Raw genomic sequence first — 20,809 nt, forward strand, 5'->3', positions numbered from 1 at the left:
TATATATATATATATGGCTTTGACTATCATGGGCCGGCCTGCTAGCACGGTCCTGTAATCCCAGCTAGTCAGGAGGCTGAGGTAGGAGGACTGCAAATGTAAAGCTATCGTGGGTTATTTGGCAAGAACCCGTCTCAAAATAGAAGGCAAAAAGAGGGCTGAATATATAGCTCAGTGGCAGAGTGCTTGCCAAGTATGCACGAGATTCAGATTCAGTCTCTAGTTACCTTAAAAAAAGGACAACATGCCTGGTATGGTGGCGCACGCCTTTAATCCCAGCACTTGGGAGGCAGAGGCAAGCGGATCTTTTTGAGTTCGAGGCCAGCCTGGTCTACATAGTGAGTTCCAGGCCAGCTGGGGATACAAGGAGACCCTGTCTCAAAAAGAAAAAATAAATAAATAAATAAATAAATAAGGACAACATTGAGAGAGCAACAAGAAAATCAATCACTTTCCCAAATTCTGTTTTCTGTCTTTATTCAATTACTTATTATTATTATTATTATTATTATTAAGATAGGTTCTCACTATGTAGGCCTGGCTGTCCTGGAACTGATAGGCAGACCATGCTGGCCTTGTAGCAATCCCTTTTCCTCTGCTTCCCAAGCTCTGAGATTATTGGCATGCACCCCTGTACCTGGCTGTTTGTGTGTGTGTGTGTGTGTGTGTGTGTGTGTGTGTGTGGTGTGCTTTTAAGATTTTTTTTTTTTTGGCCTTTTTGAGGCAGGGCCTCCCTGGGGCCCCAGCTGGCCTGGAATTTGCTATATAGACCAGGCTGGCCTTGAACTCACAGAGATCTGTCTGCCTCTGCCTTCCAAGTGCTGGGATTAAAGGCATGTGCCACCATGCCTGGCAAGATTGTTTTATTTAAAAAAATTAAGTTACATTTTATTGTTTGTGTGTGTGTGTGTGTGTGTGTGTGTGACATGTGTAGAGGTCAGAACACAACTTACAGGAGATGGTTCTCTCCTTCCACCATGTGAATCATAGGGATCGAACTCAGGTCATCATGTTTGATGGCAGGTGCCTCTCTACCGATTAAGCCATTTCATGGCCCAGGTGCTTTTAAATTTTGAGATAGGGTTGTACTATGTAGTCTACTATGGCCTTGAACTTGTGATCCCCTCGCCTCAGTCTCCTGAGTTGTGGAATTACAGGCATGCACTATCATGCCTGGCAGAAATTCTGTTCTTGATCTTTAACTGCCATGAAAGGCAAAACAAGCAGGAAAACTATGGAGAACTCCAGAAATCATGAGAACCTGCCAAGTGGAAAAGTTCAGGAGCTTACAGCTGTTGTTAGCTTTGGGAATCTCAAAGAATATACTAGACTTAACCAACCAAAATGAAAAACAAAATATACCCACCCAGTAGAGACTTATTCAAAAAAGATAGGATATTTACTATTTTATTTACTTATTTTTAATTTTTTGATCAAGAACTTTTTTATTGGGGCTGGAGAAATGGCTCAGTGGTTAAGAGCACTGACTGCTCTTGCAGATGATCTGGGTTCTGTTCCTAGCACGCACATGGCAGCTAAGAACTATCTGTTAACTCCAGTTCTGGGGGACCCAACACTCTCTTCTGACCTCCACAGGCACTGCATGACACAGGTACACTTACATACATGCAGGCAAAACACTCATACACATAAAATAAAAATAATAAATAAAATATTGAAAAAGAACTTTTTAATTGAATTTTTGTGAATTTGATATATTTAGAGCCCTTTCCCTATCTGTACCCTTACTTTGAAATTTTAATATTTCTTTTGTGGGTGGGTATGTGGGGGGTGTATGGAGGTGTATGTGTTCATAAGCCATAGCACACAGTTGGAGGTCAGAGGGACAACTTGCTGGAGTCAGTTCTCTTGTTCCATCATGTGGGGCCTGGGAACAAAGGACCCAGGTCATTAGCATTGGCAGCAAGAACCTTTATCCTCTAAATTATCTTGCTGGCTCCCATTTTATTAAATATTCATATTAGCCCTCAAAGGGGAATGAAAAATATTTATATTTCTTTTTAAAAATTTATGTGTATATGCTGGAGATCAAACCTAGGGCTTGGCATGTTGTAGAAAAATGCTATACCATTGACGCACCATCCCAGCCCTAGTGCATCTTTTTCTTTTATTATTTATTATTTTTATTTTATGTGTATGAGTATATTGCTTGCATGTGTGTAAGTGCACCTGTGTCATGCAATGTCTGTAGAGTCAGAAGAGGGCATTGGATTCCCCTGGAACTGAAGTTACAGATGATTGTTAGTTGCCATGTGGGCACTGGGAATCAAACCTGGGTCCTCTGCAAGAGCAGTCAGTACTCTTAACCAATGAGCCATCTATCCAGTCCCTCCCTCCCTCCCTCCCCCCTTCCTTCCTTCCATCTTTTTGAGATAGGGTCTCCCTGTAGCCCCAGCTGGCCTGGAACTCACTATGTAGACCAGGCTGGCCTTGAACACACAGAGATCTGCCGCCTCTGCCTCCCAAGTGCTGGGATTAAAGGCATAGGTCACCACACCCAGCCTCATCTTTTTCCTTTTTATAAAGATTTGTTTTTATTTTATGTGTATGACTGTTTTGCCTGTATGTATGTGCACCGAATGCATGCCTGGTGTCTGTAGAGGCCTGAAGAGGGCATTGGATTCACTGGAACTGGAGTTACAGGCAGTTGTGAGCCACCACGTGGGAACAGGGACCAAACTCGGTCCTTCTGCAGGAGCAGTTAAGTGTTGGTAACTGCTAAGCCATTTCTCTAGTCCCATAGATGACACAGTTTCCTATTTTATGCCTGTGTTGGATAACAGCTCTTTCTCAAGCCTACTGCCGATTTCTTGTAGATTCGTTTTTTAGCTCTAGATAAAATCATAAAATTGGCATTTTCTGTTATTGGGGACTTCCGTAGTCTTTTTCTGTCAAGGCAGCAGACCTTGAAGGACTAGAACGGAGATGAAGTCGCCTTCTCCCCCGCTAGTGGGAATGGGTAAAAGGCGGGAAACGACATTCATTCAGCACTTACTGAAGGCCAATTATAAAGAAGAGCTATGGTAAGGGCTTCGCATATTCTGACTAAATGTTCTCAACAGCGATTTTGACTACTAACGATAAGGTGCATCGCTTCTCAATCTTTTGGCTAATGATCAAGTACGCCTGCACTTTTGCCAGCACGTAACGTTCTTACTAGACTGACAAATCAGCCCCCATTCTTTTTTTAAAAAAAGATCCCCTATCCCCTTTGGCACCCTCCCATAGCCAGCCTCAGCCTGCATTCTATTATAACTGCTTTCGCATCTCTGATTCTGTGGCGCCAGAGATCTACTCTAAAGAATTGAGACCAGCAGGCGATGCAGAGGTCTGGATCAGTTGTCATCTCCCTCTCTGTAAGTACTCAAGCCCTCCTCCCCGTCCTCAGCGGGTCCAGGTCGTACCTCGATTTGGAGGCGCTGTAGTTACGCGATTGCGGGGTGGTCATAACCCTGGAGCAGGAGGAAGGCTAACACAGCCACTTGGGAAGCTGCGGTTGTGTACAGTCCGTTGCCATGGGGACCAATCCCCAACGGCCTCAGCGGTGAGGGCGGGGCCATAGCGGGGCCACGCCCCCAAGTCCCCCGCCAGCCCTCTGGAGAAAAGTTAAGTAGTAAAGTTGGAGTCGGACCCGGGCATAGGGTTCTCTGAGATCTATTCAGTGCAGCAAGTTTGATATTACCGGGAGAACTGTGGCAGGAGGATAAACGGAAGCTATGGAGAATGGAGGCGCGCTTAGAGGTCGGGTCGCTTGGCCGGCGGGAATTGTAGTTTTCGGTGTCCCGGAGTTTCCGTTCGACAGGCTTATGGCTGAGCAGGGCTGTACTACATCTCCGGAAGGTCCATGCGATCCCTAGTTGGCACGCCTCTAGAGAGCTCTGCATTGCGGGATATGGAGTCCAAAATCTGATGAGGCCTGTTATTGTCCAAAGAGAGACGCGGGACTCGGACTCAGTTTCCCTGCGGCCCTGGGATGCTCACAGGCCATTGGCTGAGCCGAGCAGATCTGGTCGCGCTCCTCCCCGCCCCCAGTGACACAATAGCAGCTCCCTCCAAGATGGCGGCGGCGACGGTGGACCCGGGAGCTGGGAGCCCGCAGGCTGGGGACTCCTCCGTCGTGGACGCCGGGAGCGGGCTACCATCACCCGTGGAGCAGGAGCTCAGTCTGCGCCTGCAGCGCCTGTACCCCGCGGTCAACCAGCGTGAGACGCCGCTGCCTCGCTCCTGGAGCCCCAAGGACAAGTACAACTATATCGGCCTCTCGCAGGGGAACCTCAGGGTCCACTACAAAGGTATCAGCCCATCTGGCCGCGGGGAGACAAGTGCATAACATCAGCAGGGCGGCTGTGCTGCCTGGTATTGTCGGTCATGTCCTTTTCTTTGCCTGGTTCTACGAGTTAGGCCCTTAGCCCCTGCGGAGTGTCCACAGTAGTGGGGTTGACCAGGCCGGGGTGACTGCTTCCTTTGCTTTGCACTGAAACACCCGACCCCAAGAGAACTTAAGCAGGTGTCCAAAACCAGTGCTGTACTGGATCTTACACTTTAGAGCCTCCCTTCTTGTCCTGAACTGGCTCCAACTTCAGCTAGGCCCTTTAGCAATGCTTAGCTTATGTAGAGTTTGCAAAAAGAAGTGGTAACATTCCTCACTATTAGCAAAAGGTGCAAGGGCTGTCCTGCCAGTCATCCCAGAGTGGGTGGTGGGTTCTGTGTTATTAAAGTTGTTGGTGACTTCTATTTGTGCCACTTCCTTACCCTGTACTCCAGAGTGATCTGCTTGGATTCTGGAGAGACTGTCAACAATATTAGTATCTCACATGCACCTCCATTGCCTGTACCACTGCTGTGTTGTTATGAAGGACAGTGTCTTAGTCAAGACTCCTAGTCTCATGTGGAGAGGAGCCAAAGGTGGGAGGCTTAAGTGTTTACTCAGTTGTCTAATTATTCCTTGGGCTGTGCAAGAGCTTCCTCTGGCCAAGGAGCGTTGAAGTTACCATTGAGCAGAAAAAAATGAGGCTTCCATTTCCATTTCCTTCTTTGTCTTTTCACGTCAGGTCATGGCAAAAATCACAAAGATGCAGCCTCAGTGCGTGCCACCCACCCCATACCTGCTGCCTGTGGTATTTACTACTTTGAGGTGAAGATTGTCAGCAAAGGAAGAGATGGGTAAGTCCCTCATCATCACCCTTTTCCCCTCAACACTGAACTGTTGTTCTCTGTGGTCAGAGTTTGAGGTTCCTGGCTGACATTAGTGACTGATGTGAGCTGCTGACCCACTTGGATCTGGGCTACCTCTACCCCCTGACTGGCATGGTCTAAGCAGTGGGCCTTGATAGCAAGTAGGCATACTGTAGGTAAAGCAGAAGACATTTTTTTAGTATGTGATTAGATACTTCACAGATCAGAGATATAAGTAACAAGTTTACATTAACAATTCGGAGTTGGAATGGGGTTTCCCCTACTAGTGTGGTGTTTGTCACTTCCCTCCTTTCACAGTCAAGTTTTCTTTTTATGGCATTTAGTCATGTAGAAGCCTCAGGAAGCTTCAAAGGGATTGTGCAGTTTTTGCAGCATGCATCAAAGCTGTGGTGGCCACTGTCATCTCTGGGTAAACAGTGTACACATGGTCAGAGTCAGGTGACATTGCTGCTCATAAACTTGTTTTTCAGTCCAGCAACTTGAACACCAGTTGGACCAGCTTTAGGAAGGCCCTCATTAAAGTCAGCATTAGGGAGACTCCCTATTTGAGGGTGACCTAAACAGACATAGGATACCAGAGGGGACATTTTTCACTGTCTTCTTCCTTATTCTCCCAGTCTCCCCTTTTTCCAGTGATTGTGACAAAACAGGTTATTTAAGCTGTAAGATAACAGGACTGTAACTTTCTTGGGAAAAGCTTTCTTCATCAGACCTAAAACTTGGTAGGGGAAGTTTGCAAACACTACCATAACCCTCATTTGGACCCAAGTGTGCATTTTTTTTTTTTTCTTTTTTTTTGGTCTTTTTGAGATAGGGTGTCCCTGTAACCCCAGCTGGCCTGGAGCTCATTGTATAGACCAGGCTGGCCTTGAACTCATAGAGATCCGCTCACTTCTGTCTCCTGAGTGCTGGAATTAAAGGAATATACCACCACACCTGGCTCCTGCGTGTATATTTCTGAGCTTTTAGAATGATTTTTCTCTTGTAAAGACTGTCCTCCTTGTATTGTCTGTATGGTGCCAGATTAAGGTGCTATGTTGGGGGCTGGACTGTCAGAGTCAGAACCTTGCTTGCTTACTTAGTGACTTTGTAACTTCCCAGGCTTGCAGGGCTCTGTGGGCTTTGGCAGATCTTGGGGCTTGAGTCTCCTCATCTCTGTGGAAAGCTAGGCCAGCATCTAAGCTGCCTTTAACACTAAAATTCAGTGACTCTAGAATTTTAATCATGGGAGGCTGTTGCATCTTTAATTGTCATTCCCACCTACTGTTTATGTAGATAGGAGACACATTTATTGAAAGACTTTATAGTTTCAATTTTCCTTCCTACCCTCTGATAAAACATATATTTAATGCATTTGAACTAATTCAATGAGACTGACTTCTTAAAACACCTCAAAAATAGTTACAATGTTGACTAAAATGTTAGTGCTGGAATCTCATATTGCCAAGGAAACTGAGGGGTGTATCTCTTAAACTTGTAGGGAGATGGATCTTTTCTCTGTGGCCTACTTTCATAGATAATAGCTGAGCTAGAGAGAGACAAGAACAACTTTCAGAAAGGGAGTGTTTAAACTTAAAGATCTGGATTCCTTCAACTGGCCTTTTAGATTTCAGTGGTGCTTGCAGGAGACGACTATGTCATATTAGATTTTGACTGTAGGTATTGCCTACAAGTCTAAAGAAAAGTGGCTAGCTGGCCTATATAACTCCTTATGTAGCCAAGGATGACCTTGAACTCATGATTTTCCAGCCTCCATCTCTGGAGTGCTAGGATTACAATGTGCCTAATTTATACAGGGCTTCATGCATGCTAGGCAGGAACTCTACTAGCTGAACTACATTCCCAGCCCTTGTCCCCAGAATTTTTACATGTGGTAAATATAGCTATTGAGTTGATCTGGAGGCCTCAGTTTTATAAAGGTCATGTATATCCTTGATTACCGCTTCATTTGACAGCTGTAAAATTTTGAGTATGATCTTATGGTTACTTTATAGAATCCCTGAAAGGCTGTTCATGAATGTAGCCAGATGTTGGTATGGGCCAGGTGTGGTTTTTGAGGAAGCCAACAGCAGTTGTAGGGCAGAGAGACACTGTCTCTTTCCAGTCAGTGTTGGAGATATATTTCTGACCCAGGTCTTCTCCATGACCCAAGCATTTACTGTAGCTACTGGTCATGTAGTTTTCCTATTTGTCTCATTTGAGCCTCATAGCCTCTCTAGAAAATGACTGGAGCACATGATGACATACTTGTTTTGTGGATGAGTCCCTGAGATATTTAGTGGCCTGCCCTGGCTGCAGGGCTTAAGATGTGCAGTAGAATAGCCTAACTTGTCAGATATCCTTACCTGATCCCAGACACATGTGTCTGTGCTGCTGCTGACTTTTCCCATTATGCCTGCTATTGAATTCCTTCCCTGGGTTAATGTGAAGGAATATCCTGTTGGATCCTTACAGGATCACCATGTCAGGGGATAGAGCTGAAAGGTGCTCAGTGCTAACTAAGGCTAGAGAAGTATGGCATACTGTGTGTTGGGCTTGATTGACTTGCTTTGTCATTGAATCTGTAAACCTGTTTTTCTGTAAATTTGTGTGTGCTTAAGGTGTTCATGAATCCAGTTTTCAGTGTCAGGATTCTGCAGAAATGGTTTTATCTTCACAAAGTTGTGGGGGTTTTTTGTTATTGTATTTTTTTTAATTTAATTTTTAAAATTTTATGTGTATGAGTGTATTGCCTGCATGTGTATAACTGCACCCATGTCATACAGTGCTTTCAGAGTTCAGAAGAGGGTGTCAAATCCCCTGGAACTGGAGTTGTAGACAGTTGTAAGCCACCATGTAGGTGCTGGGAATCGAACCCAGGCCTTCTGCAAGAGCAACCAGCTGAGCCATCTCTCTAGCCCCTTGTTTTTTATCTTTTTGAGACAGGGTCTCCCTGTAGCTCTAGCAGGCCTGGAACTCACCGTGTAGACCAGGATGGCCTTGATCTCACAGAGATCCTCCTGCCTCTGCCTCCTGAGTGCTGGGATTAAAGGCCCCGATCCCTACTGTGTTTTAAGCCCTGTCTTAGATATGAGAGAACAGAAGCAAGGCCCTCAATAGATGACCAAGACCAGCAATAGACCAGCCTTGTCCTCAGGGGATGTTGTCCATTCAGTAGTGAGTGAGCCTAGGAGCTCTTTATAAGAGGAGCAGAGCCTGAGCCTCATAGTGAGAGATGAGCAGGAATTTTCAATAGGTGCTACCTTCAGACTTAGGAATCTTGTGTGTAATTAGCTCCGTGGTGGAGTGCTGTGCTATTTGGGTGCGTCTCCCTTAGGAGGGAGAGCTCTGTAGAAGGAGGGGTTGTATTTGAGCTAAGAGCTTGGCACAGACTGATTGACCTCAGCTGTATTTTGCCAAGTCACCAGAACTGAGAACCTTGGGAATAGGTTTGATAGAGTGAGGAGACATCTTGGCCCTGTCAGTGGTGCCAGTAGATAAGGGGCATCTGGGTTGATCTTTCTAGGAAGCTAAGGGTCCCTGGAGGGAGAACAACTTCCTCAGGCAGATTTTATGGACCTGTGGGTGTCCCTACCTTTTAGTGATGACACATGGAAGGTGTGGCTATCCTGACTGACAGATGGTTCAAGTGTGACCCTCAAAATAGACTGTAACATCATCCTGATGGCAGAGGCCTCCTGACATGTGATGGGTGGCTCTACCCAAGAACAGCAGGCCAAGGCTAGAGCACTAGATGATGTAGGGAGGGGAGGTGGAGCTCTTCTCTGCAGCTGGGCCCCTGAACAGGGATCTTTGGTCACAGCTAACCAACTCTGACTTGCTGTTGCGGCTGACTTCCTTTTGTTAAATAGCAGTGTGCCCCCCTTTTTTTTTTTTTTTTTCCCCTGTCTTTTTGAAGGAGGGTCTCCCTGTAGCCCCAGCTGTCCTAGAACTCACTATGTAGACCAGGCTGGCCTTGAACTCACAGAGATCCGCCTGCCTCTGCCTCCCAAGTGCTGGGACTACAGGCGTGCGCCACCACACTCGGCTTAGCAGTGTACCCTTCTATTCAGGCTACACAACAGAATGAACACTCATTGTTTTCCTATGTCTGGGCTCCAGGAGCACAGACATGAGGTCTGTCTAGAGATGAGAAAGATACACCCTTGCACATGACCTCATAGGAGGCAGAAATCATTAACTGATGGTGTGTGTCCTATTTGGGGTGGTCCAGAGGATAGATGTCCTTCTGCACCTCTGGGTTTAGGGGCAGCTTCACAGAAGAGGCGGTGATTGGAAAGAGAAACTAGAATGCTTAAGGTGAACAAAGAGAGAAGCAGATGCTTTGGGCAGAAGACAGTACATAAAAAGATGTGGAGGCTCGCCAGGCATGGTGGGCGCATGCCTTTAATCCCAGCACTTGGGAGGCAGAGGCAGGTGGATTTCTGAGTTCAAGGCCAGCCTGGTCTACATAGTGAGTTCCAGATTTACTATGGTGAGTAATCCTAAGACTGAGGTAGAGGCAGAGGCAGGAAGGTTGAAAACTCAAGTTCAAGGCTAGCCTAGGGCTACATAGGGAGATCCTGCTTGAATAAAAAAAGTACCCAAGACAGGTAGACAGGGGCTAGATGGAAAACTTGTGTGCTATGGCACATGGACTTTGTCCTGAGGGCAGTTGTGTGTACATACTCTGACTGGGGAAGAAGACAGTGCTGGTCTGGTCACCAGGCCCCTCTGCTGAGAACCCTGTCCAGCTGGGTCAGTGGCTTCAAGTGTTTGGCCCTGAGCATGGTTTTCTCACAGCATTATCCTTCCTCTTTCTCAGCTGGCCTTTCTCCCATGTGTGGAGATGATGGGAAGGATTGGTGAAGACTAGTAACCCTCTTCAGAGGTAGAGTGACTGCATATGCTGTAGTTCTTTGGTGATTTGGTTTTGCTAGCTCCTATGTGAAAGATAACACCATCCTATGTTTTTTTTTTTTTTGGTCTTTTTGAGACAGGGTCTCCCTGTAGCTCCAGCTGTCCCGCAACTCACTATGTAGGATGGGCTGGCCTTGACCTTACAGAGATCCGCCTGTCTCTGTCTCCTGAGTGCTGGGATTAAAGGTGTGCGCCACCACGCCCGGCCATCCTATGTTTTATGCATTTTCCACTCATGAATCAGGACCACCAGAATAATTTTCCATGGAGACCCAGAGCCACTGTAAGTTCTTGCCTACTACCTTCCTGCTCTTAAGACCTACCAAACCCAAACCCAAGCCCGTTTAGCCTAGAGATATCCTGTGCCTGGACCTTTCACTCAGGATGTCCCCTCTTCCCCCAATTCTGGTGTCTCTGAAAAGTTCAGTGCTTATCTGGGGACTGGTGGAAGGCCTTATCCTACCTAACCTGAGTAGGTGCTGTCCTTGCTGAAGGCAAGTAGGTATCAGCAGTGATTGAATCCTGTTCTCTCTGCCTGCCCAATGGAGCTAGTGGATTTATAAGTGGCTGCTGAGCTTTGGGCTACATCCCAGGTAACACATTGTACTGTTTCTGGAGATCTGGAATACTTGGGCTCTGGAGCCTCTTGAGGTGATATATGGCTTACCTATGTTAAGGGTAAAAGTTTTAATCTAGTTTGGGAACCTTGGGGTATAGTTCTGTTGTGGGTTAAGAAAACTGAATTCCAGCCAGGTGTGGTATCAACATTCCTTTAGTCCCAGCACTCAGGAGGCAGAGGCAGGTGGATCTCTGTGAGTTCAAGGCCAGCCTGGTCTACCAGGCCAGCTGGGGCTGCAGGGAGACCCTGTCTCAAAAAGACAAAAAAGAAAAAGAAAACTGAATTCACTACAAGTTGCCACCTCCAACTGTGAACTGAGAGTGAGGAGTATGGACATTTCTTTTTAAGAAAAAAAATTTTATTCATTTTTTAAATTTTATGTGTATGAGTGTATTGCCTGCATGTATGTAAGTATACCTATGTCATGTAATGCCTGTGAAGGTCAGAAGAGGGAGCTGGAACCCCTGGAACCAGAATCACAGATGGTTGTTAGCCACCATGTGGGTGCTGGGAATTGAACCCAGGACCTCTGTAAGAGCAGTCAAGGCTCTTAACCACTGAGACATTTATCGAGCTCCCACCCCCTTTTTTTTTTTGTTTTAGTCTTTTTTTGAGACAAAACTGTATACACACACACATACGTACATACATACATACAGTTTCATCATGAGGTGAAATATTCTAACCTTCAGGACAGAGGTGATTAGAAATTGAGAGGGAGAAGGGTAGTTGTGCCCAGATGGTCTGAGGGCTCAACTCATTTCTTCTTCTTCTTTTTTTTTTTTTTGATTTTTTTGAGACAGGGTTTCCCTGTAGCCCCAGCTGTCCTGGAACTCACTATGTAGACCAGGCTGGCCTTGAACTCACAGAGATCCACCTGCCTCTGCCTCCCGAGCGTTGGGATTAAAGGCGTTTACCACCATGCCCGGCAACTCTTCTTCTATAAGACAGTGTCAAGGTGGACTGAACCAAGAGGAAAGAAACAGAGGACAGTTGCTGAAAAGAACTGGTTACATTTCATTTATGTGTCAGGTGTTTATTACTAGTTATATTTACCTTTTTTTTTTTGAGACAAGGTATCGCTGCGTAGCCCTGACCTGGATATCACTATATAGACGGAGCTGGCCTTGAACTCATAGAAATCCACTTGCCTCTGTCTCCTGAGTGGTAGGATTAAAGGTATGCACCTGACTAAAAAAAAGTATATTTTGATCAGGAGGCAGAAGCAGATTGAGCTCTGTGAATGCAAAGCCATCCTGAATTCAAGTTCTAAGCCAGCCGGAGTTACATAGTGAGACCCTGTCTCAAGAAAAAAATATTTTTTTTAAAATTTTATTTATTATTTTTATTTTATGTGTATGTGTGTACTGCCTGCATGTAGGTAAGTGCACCCGTGTCGTGCAATGCCCGCAGAGATCAGAAGAGGCTGATTCGAACCTGGGTCTTCTGCAAGAACAACCAGTGTTCTTAACCTCTGAGAGAGAGAGAGAGAGAGAGGGAATGAGAGACAGAGAGAGGGGGAGAGAGAGAGAGAGAGAGAGAGAGAGAGAGAAAGAGAGAAAGAGAAAGAGAGAAAGAAAGAGAAAGAGAGAAAGAGAGAAAGAGAAAGAGAAAGAGAGAGAAAGAGAAAGAATAATTTTGTGCATGGGTGTACCAGTGTCTGCTGAGACCAGAAGAGAGCATTGGATCCCCTGGAGCTTGAATTATGGATAGTGCTGCCACGTGAGTGCTGGGAACTGAACCTGGGTCCTCTGAAAGAGCAGCCAGTGCTCTTAATTGTTGAACTGTCTCTCCAGGTCAAAACTTTTTATTTTTAGATAAGGTCTAATTAAGTTGTCTAGAATGGCCTTGAAATCATTCTCTAGTTCAGGCAGGTCTTGAATTTGGGATCTTCCTGCCTCAGCCTCTTAAGTAGGTTGGATTCCAGGACTGTGTCATTAGGCCTGGCTCTAGGTAAACAGCTGCCCTAGAGTTAAAGGTTATGTCTGAGTACCTAATCACATTTATCATATTTATCTATGATTGTGCTCTGGTTCTGTAATTACTTAGGGCCAGAGGTAGAGATTCTAGTATAGAGTCTATTAGATGTAGGATTTAGTGTGAACCCTCTCACATTAAACTGGGGTACTAGACTGGGCTGGCCTTGAACTCACAGAGATCCATCTGCCTCTGGGATTGAAAGCGTGTGCCACCACACTGGAGTATGTTTGGTTTTTTTTAATGTGATTGGATCTGGAAAATCAAGGCTTGTTACTTGAGACTGTCATGTCTTTAGAAAAGGAACCCAGAATTGAGCACCTACAGCCATCTGTGGGGGCTGTTCTGCTGCTTCTTGTCTGGCAGGCTCCCTGGGTGTGGTGCCAGTATATGCACCAGGGTCTCCTGATCTGTGCTTAGGTCCACATTTCTCCACACAAGTACAGCCTGACTCAAGGTCCTTTTGCCTTTTGCCTCTTTTTCCTGAATAATGCTGGTCCATTCATCTTTGCCATGCCCCTTCTCTTAAGTGGTTGCGTTGTTTTCTAGAGAGGGATCTGGGCAGTGGCAAGGAGCAATATGCTCTTAGTAGCTGGTGCCATGATGGCCTGTGGCTGTAAGTGGGCCCATCAGACTGAAATAAAATCTCCAGTGAGCTCTCATTTCAGACCTAAATATCAGTTGGTGTTTTTCCTGAATAGTCTCCCAGGGACCATTTTGTAGCCACTGTCCCAGAGTCCTCTCTGTTACAGAGGCTGTTGATTTCTTTTATCTAGGGCAAGTTCTGATAGGAACAAGACTGCCAGCCAGCCTGCTTAGTTGTGGCTGGGTGTTAGATGTCAAGATGAAACTGTCAGGTGAGATTTCAGGAGCTCCTTGGAGGTCTGGGGTAGAGGAGGACTAGTAAATGGCTCCTTTATTGGGGAGGGTGGGCAGCAGAGCTCATAACTTCCTGCAGTGCCCAAAGCCATCTCAGCACCAAGGCTGAGAACCTTGTTTCTTCTCTTTTCTTTACTTTTCATCACTTCTTTCCAGAGCACTGTGTGTCTTTAGATATCCCATTGATAGAACTTAAGTTTGAAATATTCAAGTCCCGTAGCCAAGTACCTTGGTTCCTATATCTGATGCAGTTATTATTAAAAGTGCCTGTGGGTTTGGCAGCCCATGAGCTTTACCTTCCTCTAAGAAGAAACTGATAGAAAGTAAAAAAGAGCTGGGCCTGTGTTCTTCACTCTGCTCTGCTCTGTGCTAGCAGAGACGGATTTCTTGTTTCTGGCATTGACACAAGGCCAGAGTACAGGCTGATCTGCTTTCTGTTGAGCTCTGTGCCAGGGCCCTGCTTGTCTTATCGGGAAAAGCCAGATGAAGCCCATGCTGTCTGGCATAGCCATGGGTGTGACTCTGTGTGTGCTAAAAGACTATAACATCAAATATGCCATTTTGTCTACTTTAAGTGTACAGTTCAGTGGTATTAATTGGGTACATGATGTTGGATGGCCATCACCACTATCTATTTCCAAGACTTTTCCATTACCCCATTAAACAATAACTATTCCCTCTTCCTCCCAGCCCCTTATTACTTTCTGTGCTTATGCATTTGCCTGTCTTAGATATTTTATAATACAAATGGAATCCTATAGCTGGGCGTGGTTGTGCATGCCTTTAATCCCCACACCTGGGAGGCAGAGGCAGGTAGATCTTGGTGAGTTTGAGGCTAGCCTGGCCTACATAGAGAGTTCCAGGCCAGCTGGGGCTACAGGGAGACCTTGTCTCAAAAAGACCAAAACAAAACAAAGCAAAAGGAATTCTACAATAACAGTCCTATGTTGTCTGACTTCTTTCATATAAAAGTGTTTTCAAGGTCTGTGTTGTAGTATATATCTGAGTTCATTCCTTTTTATAACTGACAGACACATTTTATTTATCCATTCATCTGTTGATGGACACTCTAGTTCATTTGTATTTTCTACTGACAAGTGATACTGAACATCTTTTCATGTGCTTATTGTATATGACTATTATATATATATAGATAGATACAGATTTATTTTTTTTTTTGGTCTTTTTGAGACAGGGTCTCCCTGTAGCCCCAGCTGTCCTGGAACTCACTCTGTAGACCAGGCTGGCCTTGAACTCACAGAGATCCACCTGGCTCTGCCTCCTGAGTGCTGGGATTAAAGGCATGCACCACCACACCTGGCAAATATTTTTATATAATAAATTTTTTTTGAGGCAGGGTTTAATGTATCCCAGATTAGTTTCAATTCACTGTGTATCCAAGGATGGCCTTGAATTTCTGATCATCTTGCTTCTAAGGGTGCTGGAGTTAAAGGTATGTGCCACCACACCCAGTTTATGCCATGTTGGGGATTGAGCCCAGGGATTCATATATGCTAGGCAAGAAGTCTCCTAAATGAGCCCCAGCCCCAGCTGTGTCCTCGTTCTATAAATGTCCATATAAGGGGCTGGCAAGATGGCTTGGTAAGAGTACTTGCTGAGGAAGCCTGATGACCTGATGTTTGAGCCCTGGAACCAATAGTGGAAGGAGAAAACCAGCTACCAAAATTGTCCTCTGACTTCGTACTCATGCTGTGGCACCCACATGCCTACACTTTCACACATACAATAATAATACATAAAATTACAGGGCTGGGTGTGGTGGCGCACGCCTTTAATCCCAGCACTCGGGAGGCAGAGGCAGGCAGATCTCTGTGAGTTCAAGGTCAGCCTGGTCTACATAGTGAGTTCCAGGACAGCTGGGGCTACAGGGAGACCCTGTCTCAAAAAGACAAAAAAAAAAAAAAAATTAAAATTACAAAAAAGAGAAATGTCTATATAACCCTTTTCCCATTTTACAATTGATGTTTTTTGATTGAGTTACAGAGATTTTTTTTTTTTTTTAGATTGTCTGATGTTATAGCCCTGGCCTGGTAGATTACTATGTATAGATTTACTGTGTAGCCCAGGTTAGCTTTGAATTCCTGATCCTTCTGCCTCTGCCTGATGAGTGCTGTGATTATAGGCATACATCACTACACCCATATTTTATTTTTTGTATTTTTTTGTGTGTGTGCATACATGTTATGCATGTATGTATATATGAGCAGATGTGTGTGCTTATATGTATGCATGCATGTGGAAGTCAGAGATCAACTTTGGGTATTATTCCACAAGAGTCAATCCACCTTGTTTTGTTTTTTTGTTTTTTGTTTTTGTTTTTGAGACAAGGTCTCCCTGAAGCCCCAGCTGTCCTGGAACTCACCGAAATCTGTCTGCCTCTGCCTCCTGAGTGCTGGGATTAGAGGCCTATACCACCAGGCCCAGCTATTCACCTTGTTTTTTGAGACAGAATCTCTTGCTGGAACTTGGGGCTCATTGATTAGGCTAAGCTGGCTGGCCAGAGAGCCTCAGGGATCTGCCCGTTTCTCCATTGCTGGGATTTACAAGTGTATGCCACCATGATTGGCTTTTTACTGGGTGCTGAGGATTGAACTTGGGTCCTTATGCTTGTTCAGCAGTTATTTTACCAACTGAGCTATCGCCCCAGCCTTCTTTTGCATTCCTTATAAATGGAATTATTTTCTTAAATTCCTCCTCAGATTGTTTACTAGTAGTATATATAAATAAAATTGATTTTTGCAGAGCTGGAAATTGTATTGTAGTTCAGTGATGGAGTGCTTGCTTAGCCTTAGGGGTCCTGCATTCAATCCTCAGTACTACCATATGGGAGGATGAATATAATTACAATACATAGTATATTGTATGAAACTGTCAAGAGTATTCTCAACCTCCTAAAAAAAGATTTCTTGTGAGAATTTGGAGCTATTCATAATAATAATACCAATTTTTGGCTAGAATGAAACATCTGTTTGACTGAAATATTTTTGCCTGTTGAACTTGTATACTGTGATTTTGATGAATTTATTTATTGTGTGTGTACACATGCCATGGTGCATGTGTGGAGGTCAGAAGACAACTTGTGGGAGTTGATTCTCTCCTACCATGTGGGTCCTGGAGATGGGACTCAGGTTGTAAGCTTGGCAGAAGTGTCTGTACCCTCTGATCCATCTTGTACTGACTCTCAGAACTTTTTTTCTTAAAGACTTTTTTTTTTTTAATTTATTTATTTTTTGAGAAACTACTTCACTGTAGCTCAGGCTACTGCCTCAGCCTCTTCAGAGCTGGGATTACAGGAGTAAATCACCAACATCTAGTTGTTTTGTTTTTGTTTTCCTATTAGCATGACATAGTATAAACCTGACTGCTGTCAAACTCAATAGCAGTTCTCCTACTTCGCCTCCTGAGTCCTGGGATTACAAGTACGTACCACCAGCAGCAGCAGATTCATTTTCTTATGTTGAACTCCCCTTGCCTGGGATAAAGCCTACTTAGTCATAGTATATCATTGTTTTAATATGTTGGATTTGGTTCACTGCTATCTTGTTGAGGAGTCTGAGTTTTGTATCTATATCCATGAGATATATTGGCCTATAATTTTCTTTTCCTTTGATATCTTCTTGGTGACTGTGCGTGTGTGTGTGTGTGTGTGTGTGTTTAGGAGATCCAACTCAGTGCATGCTAGGCAATTGCTTTACTACTGTGCTTTCATCTCAGATCTTCCCTCTTTGTTTCTGCTTCGCAAACACCAGGCAAGCATTCCACCACTGACTTTCACCCTCACCTCTCCAGCCCATTCTTGGTGACTAGTTTATATTATTTATTTATTTTTTGGAATTCAGTTATTTAATTTTTTTTTGGACTTTTTGAGACAGCATCTCTCTGTAACCTCAGCTTACCTGAGACTCATTATGTAGACCAGGCTGGCCTTGAACTCACAAAGATCTACCTGCCTCTGCCCCTGAGTGCTGGGATTAAAGGCATGGGCCACTGTACCTGGCTTTATTTATTTTTAAATGTTTTATTTACATTTATTTATTTATTTATTTATTTATTTGGTCTTTTTGAGACAGGGCATGGCAGGCATGGGGATTAAAGGCATGTGCCACCACACCTGGCTTTATTTACTATTTTTATTTTATATGTATGAGTGTATTGCCTGCATGTATGTAAGTACACCCATGTCATGCAATACACACAGAGATCAGAAGAGGGTGTCAGATCCCCTGGAACTGGAATTATGCACAGTTGTTAGCTGCCATGTGGGTGCTTGGGAACCAAACCCATATCTTCTGCAAAAGCAGCCAGTGCTGTGCTCTTCACCACCGAGCCATCTCTATAGCCCGTAGTTTTTATTTTTTAGAAAGTGTCTTACACTCCCAAATCTCTTCTCTTTAGTCTCCCGAGTGCTAGGATTGCAGTTATGTACTTTGATGACTTTCTTCCCCACTTCCTCTCCTGCTTTCTCTTGGTGATTAAATAAAATTTTTTTATTTATTTTTATTTTATGTGTATGAGTGTTTTACCAGCAAGTATGCAAGTGTACCACATGTGTGCAATGCTTGTAGGGTCAGAAATGGGTGTCAGATCCCCTGGGACTGGAGTTAGCTGCCATTTGGGTTCTGGGAATTGAACCTGGTTCCTCAGGAAGAGTTCTTAACTGCTGAGCCAGCTTTTCAGCCCCTTCCTTGGTGATTTTTCTTAAGTTTTTTTTGGTCTTTTTGAGACAGGGTCTCCTTGTAGCCCCAGCTGGCCTGGATTCACTATGTAGACCAGGCTGGCCTGGAACTCACAGAGATCTGCCTGCCTCTGCCTCCCGAGTGCTGGGATTAAAGGTGTGTGCCATCACACCTGGCAGAAGTTATTTTATAGCCAGGTGTGGTGGTACATGTCTTTAATTCCAAAATTTGGGAGGCAGCAATAGGTAGATCTCTGTGAGTTTGAGGCCAGACTGGTCTATGGTCTACATAGCAAGTCCCGGGCCAGCTTGGGCTACAGGACACCCTGTCTCAAAAAGACAAAAAAAAAGTTACTTTATTTAGTATTATTGTGTGTCTAGTGTGTGCGTGCGTGTGCGTGTGTGTGTGCATGTGTGTGTGCGTGTGTTACTGTGGGCATGCATATGAATGCATGGACAGCTTTCTGGAGTCTGTTCTCTCCTTCTACCATGGGGTCAAGAGATTGAATTCAGGTTTTCAGGTTTGGGAAGTGCTTGTAACCACTAAGCCATCTCTCCAGCCCCCTTGGTGACTTTTTGATTGCTTTTCCAAGATTTGTCCCATTTTGGATTTGCATCTGGGTATGACTCATTTGCAGTAACATACAGCCATTACTGACTGCTAAGAATTAAATTTGCTAGGTCAGAGCTAGAAAGGAGTTCTTCAGTCTAACTTCTCCTGATAGGAAACCTGAGATGTAGGTTGAAATTCAAGATCTATGGTACAGAATTAGGGTGGAGTGTGTGAGACCAGCCTTTCAGAGTAGGGAGCATCATGGCTAAGGTCTGCTGGAAGTGTTTTTGTCACTTTGTTTTTTTTTTTTTTTGATTTGTTGTTTTTATTTTATTTTATGTGTAAGAAAAAAATTTTTTTGGGGGTCTTTGTTTTGAGACAGGGTCTCCCTGCAGCCCCAGCTGTCTTGGAACTTACTATGTAGACCAGGCTGGCCTTGAACTCACAGAGATCCGCCTGCCTCTGCCTCTTAAGCACTGGGATTAAAGGTGTGCACCACCATGCTCGGCTTGTTTTTCATGCTTTTTAAAAATTGGTTTTGGGGTTTTGTTGAGACAGGTTCTCACCTGTCCAGCCTGGCTCTGAACTCAAAGTGTAACTGACGCTGGCCTTGAATTCCTAATCTTCATGTATGAGCCTCCCAAGTGCTAGAATTAGAGGCATGCACCACTATGCCTAGCTTCCTGTCACATTAAAACTCTTCAGGGACAGCCGGGCATGGTGGCACAGGCCTTTGATCCCAGCACCCGGGAAGCAGAAGCAGGCAATCTTTGTGAATTCAAGGCCAGCCTGGTCTACATAGTGAGTTCTAGGACATCTGGGGCTGTCTCAAAAAGACTAAAAAAAAAAAAAAATCTTCAGGGACTGACAATATAGTTCAGCATGGGGCTGGAGAGATGGCTCAGTGGTTAAGAACACTGGCTGCTCTTGCAGAGAACCTAGGTTCAATTCTCAGCACCCACATGGTGGCTAACAACCATCCATAACTCCTGCTTCAGGAGAATCTAATGCCCTCTTCTGACCTCCACAGGCATTGCCGACATGGATGCACTTACACACATGCAGGCAATACACTCATACACATAAAATAAAAATAATAAAATTAAAAAATTTTAATGTCATGCAGTGCCCGCGGAGGACAGAAGAGTGTCAGATCCCCTGGAACTGGAGTTACGGACAGTTACCTGCTGTGTGGGTGCTGGGATTCAAACCCAGGTCTTCTGCAAGAACAACCAGTGTTCTTAATCGCTAAGCCATCTCTCCAGCCCCATAAAATATTTTTTAAAAAAGTTCAGCAGATAAAGGTACTTGCCACCCAGCCTGATGACCTGAGTTTCATCCCTGGGACTCTCATGGTGGAAGGAGAAAACTGACTCCTGCAAGCTGTCCTGACTTTCACATGTGTGTTGTGGCACAAGCATGGCTTCACATGCACATCCACACCCACAAGTACCCACACACGCATGCCTATACTAACTAATAAATAAATGTAATAAACAAAATAAAAAGTTCTTCAGATGTCTTTGCCTTCCAGAAATAAGAAGGGAACACTAGACTTGCTTCCAAAAGGGTTGGTTCCCTGTGTGGAGTGCAACCTACTGTTTTTCTTATCTGTTGGGAAAAGACAATAGATGTGTGGTCTTCTTCTATCTATCCCTGTATGGAACTGGAGGATATGAGTTAAATGGTCTTGGTTTCTAAGGTCCTATCCCCTGTCTACCAACAAGCATAGCTAGATCAGGGAAAAAGCTCCAGTCATTTGGAGCTGTGCTGAGCCTGGCTTACTGTAGCAGGTCTCCTGAGAGAATGCTCTGGGTGGTGCTTTTGATGAGACTACAAGGTACCATGTAAGCCTGGTTTCCAGATCCACTCCTCAGCAGGGATTTTTTTTTTTTTTTTTTTTTTTTTTTTTTTTCTTTCTTTGAAAATTACCTATTTTATTCATATTTTTAAAAATTGTTAGCATAAT

At 44.5% G+C, this 20,809-nt stretch overlaps 2 protein-coding genes across 4 annotated transcripts in view; one reads left to right on the plus strand and one right to left on the minus strand.

Moving 5' to 3' along the window:
- Tsnaxip1 (translin associated factor X interacting protein 1) overlaps nucleotides 1-3,937 on the minus strand; it is a 22,731-nt gene extending 18,794 nt beyond the window's left edge. Inside the window, exon 1 of one of the 3 annotated variants that reach the window (XM_029566409.1) lies at nucleotides 3,426-3,937. In XM_029566409.1, coding sequence (XP_029422269.1) covers nucleotides 3,426-3,469 — 44 coding nt within the window. In that variant the 5' untranslated portion in view covers nucleotides 3,470-3,937. The remainder of the gene's footprint in view (nucleotides 1-3,425) is intronic. The other 2 variants (XM_017799628.2, XM_017799629.2) reach the window with 2 other exon arrangements.
- A 30-nt stretch (nucleotides 3,938-3,967) lies between these two features.
- Nucleotides 3,968-20,809, plus strand: part of Ranbp10 (RAN binding protein 10) — a 74,540-nt gene continuing 57,698 nt past the window's right edge. Inside the window, exons 1-2 of the mRNA XM_008839066.2 lie at nucleotides 3,968-4,313; nucleotides 5,073-5,184. Coding sequence (XP_008837288.1) covers nucleotides 3,995-4,313; nucleotides 5,073-5,184 — 431 coding nt within the window. The 5' untranslated portion in view covers nucleotides 3,968-3,994. The remainder of the gene's footprint in view (nucleotides 4,314-5,072; nucleotides 5,185-20,809) is intronic.

The sequence above is a fragment of the Nannospalax galili genome, unplaced genomic scaffold (genome assembly GCF_000622305.1).
Source record: "Nannospalax galili isolate Female #2095 unplaced genomic scaffold, S.galili_v1.0 scaffold799, whole genome shotgun sequence".
Taxonomy (NCBI): domain Eukaryota; kingdom Metazoa; phylum Chordata; class Mammalia; order Rodentia; family Spalacidae; genus Nannospalax; species Nannospalax galili.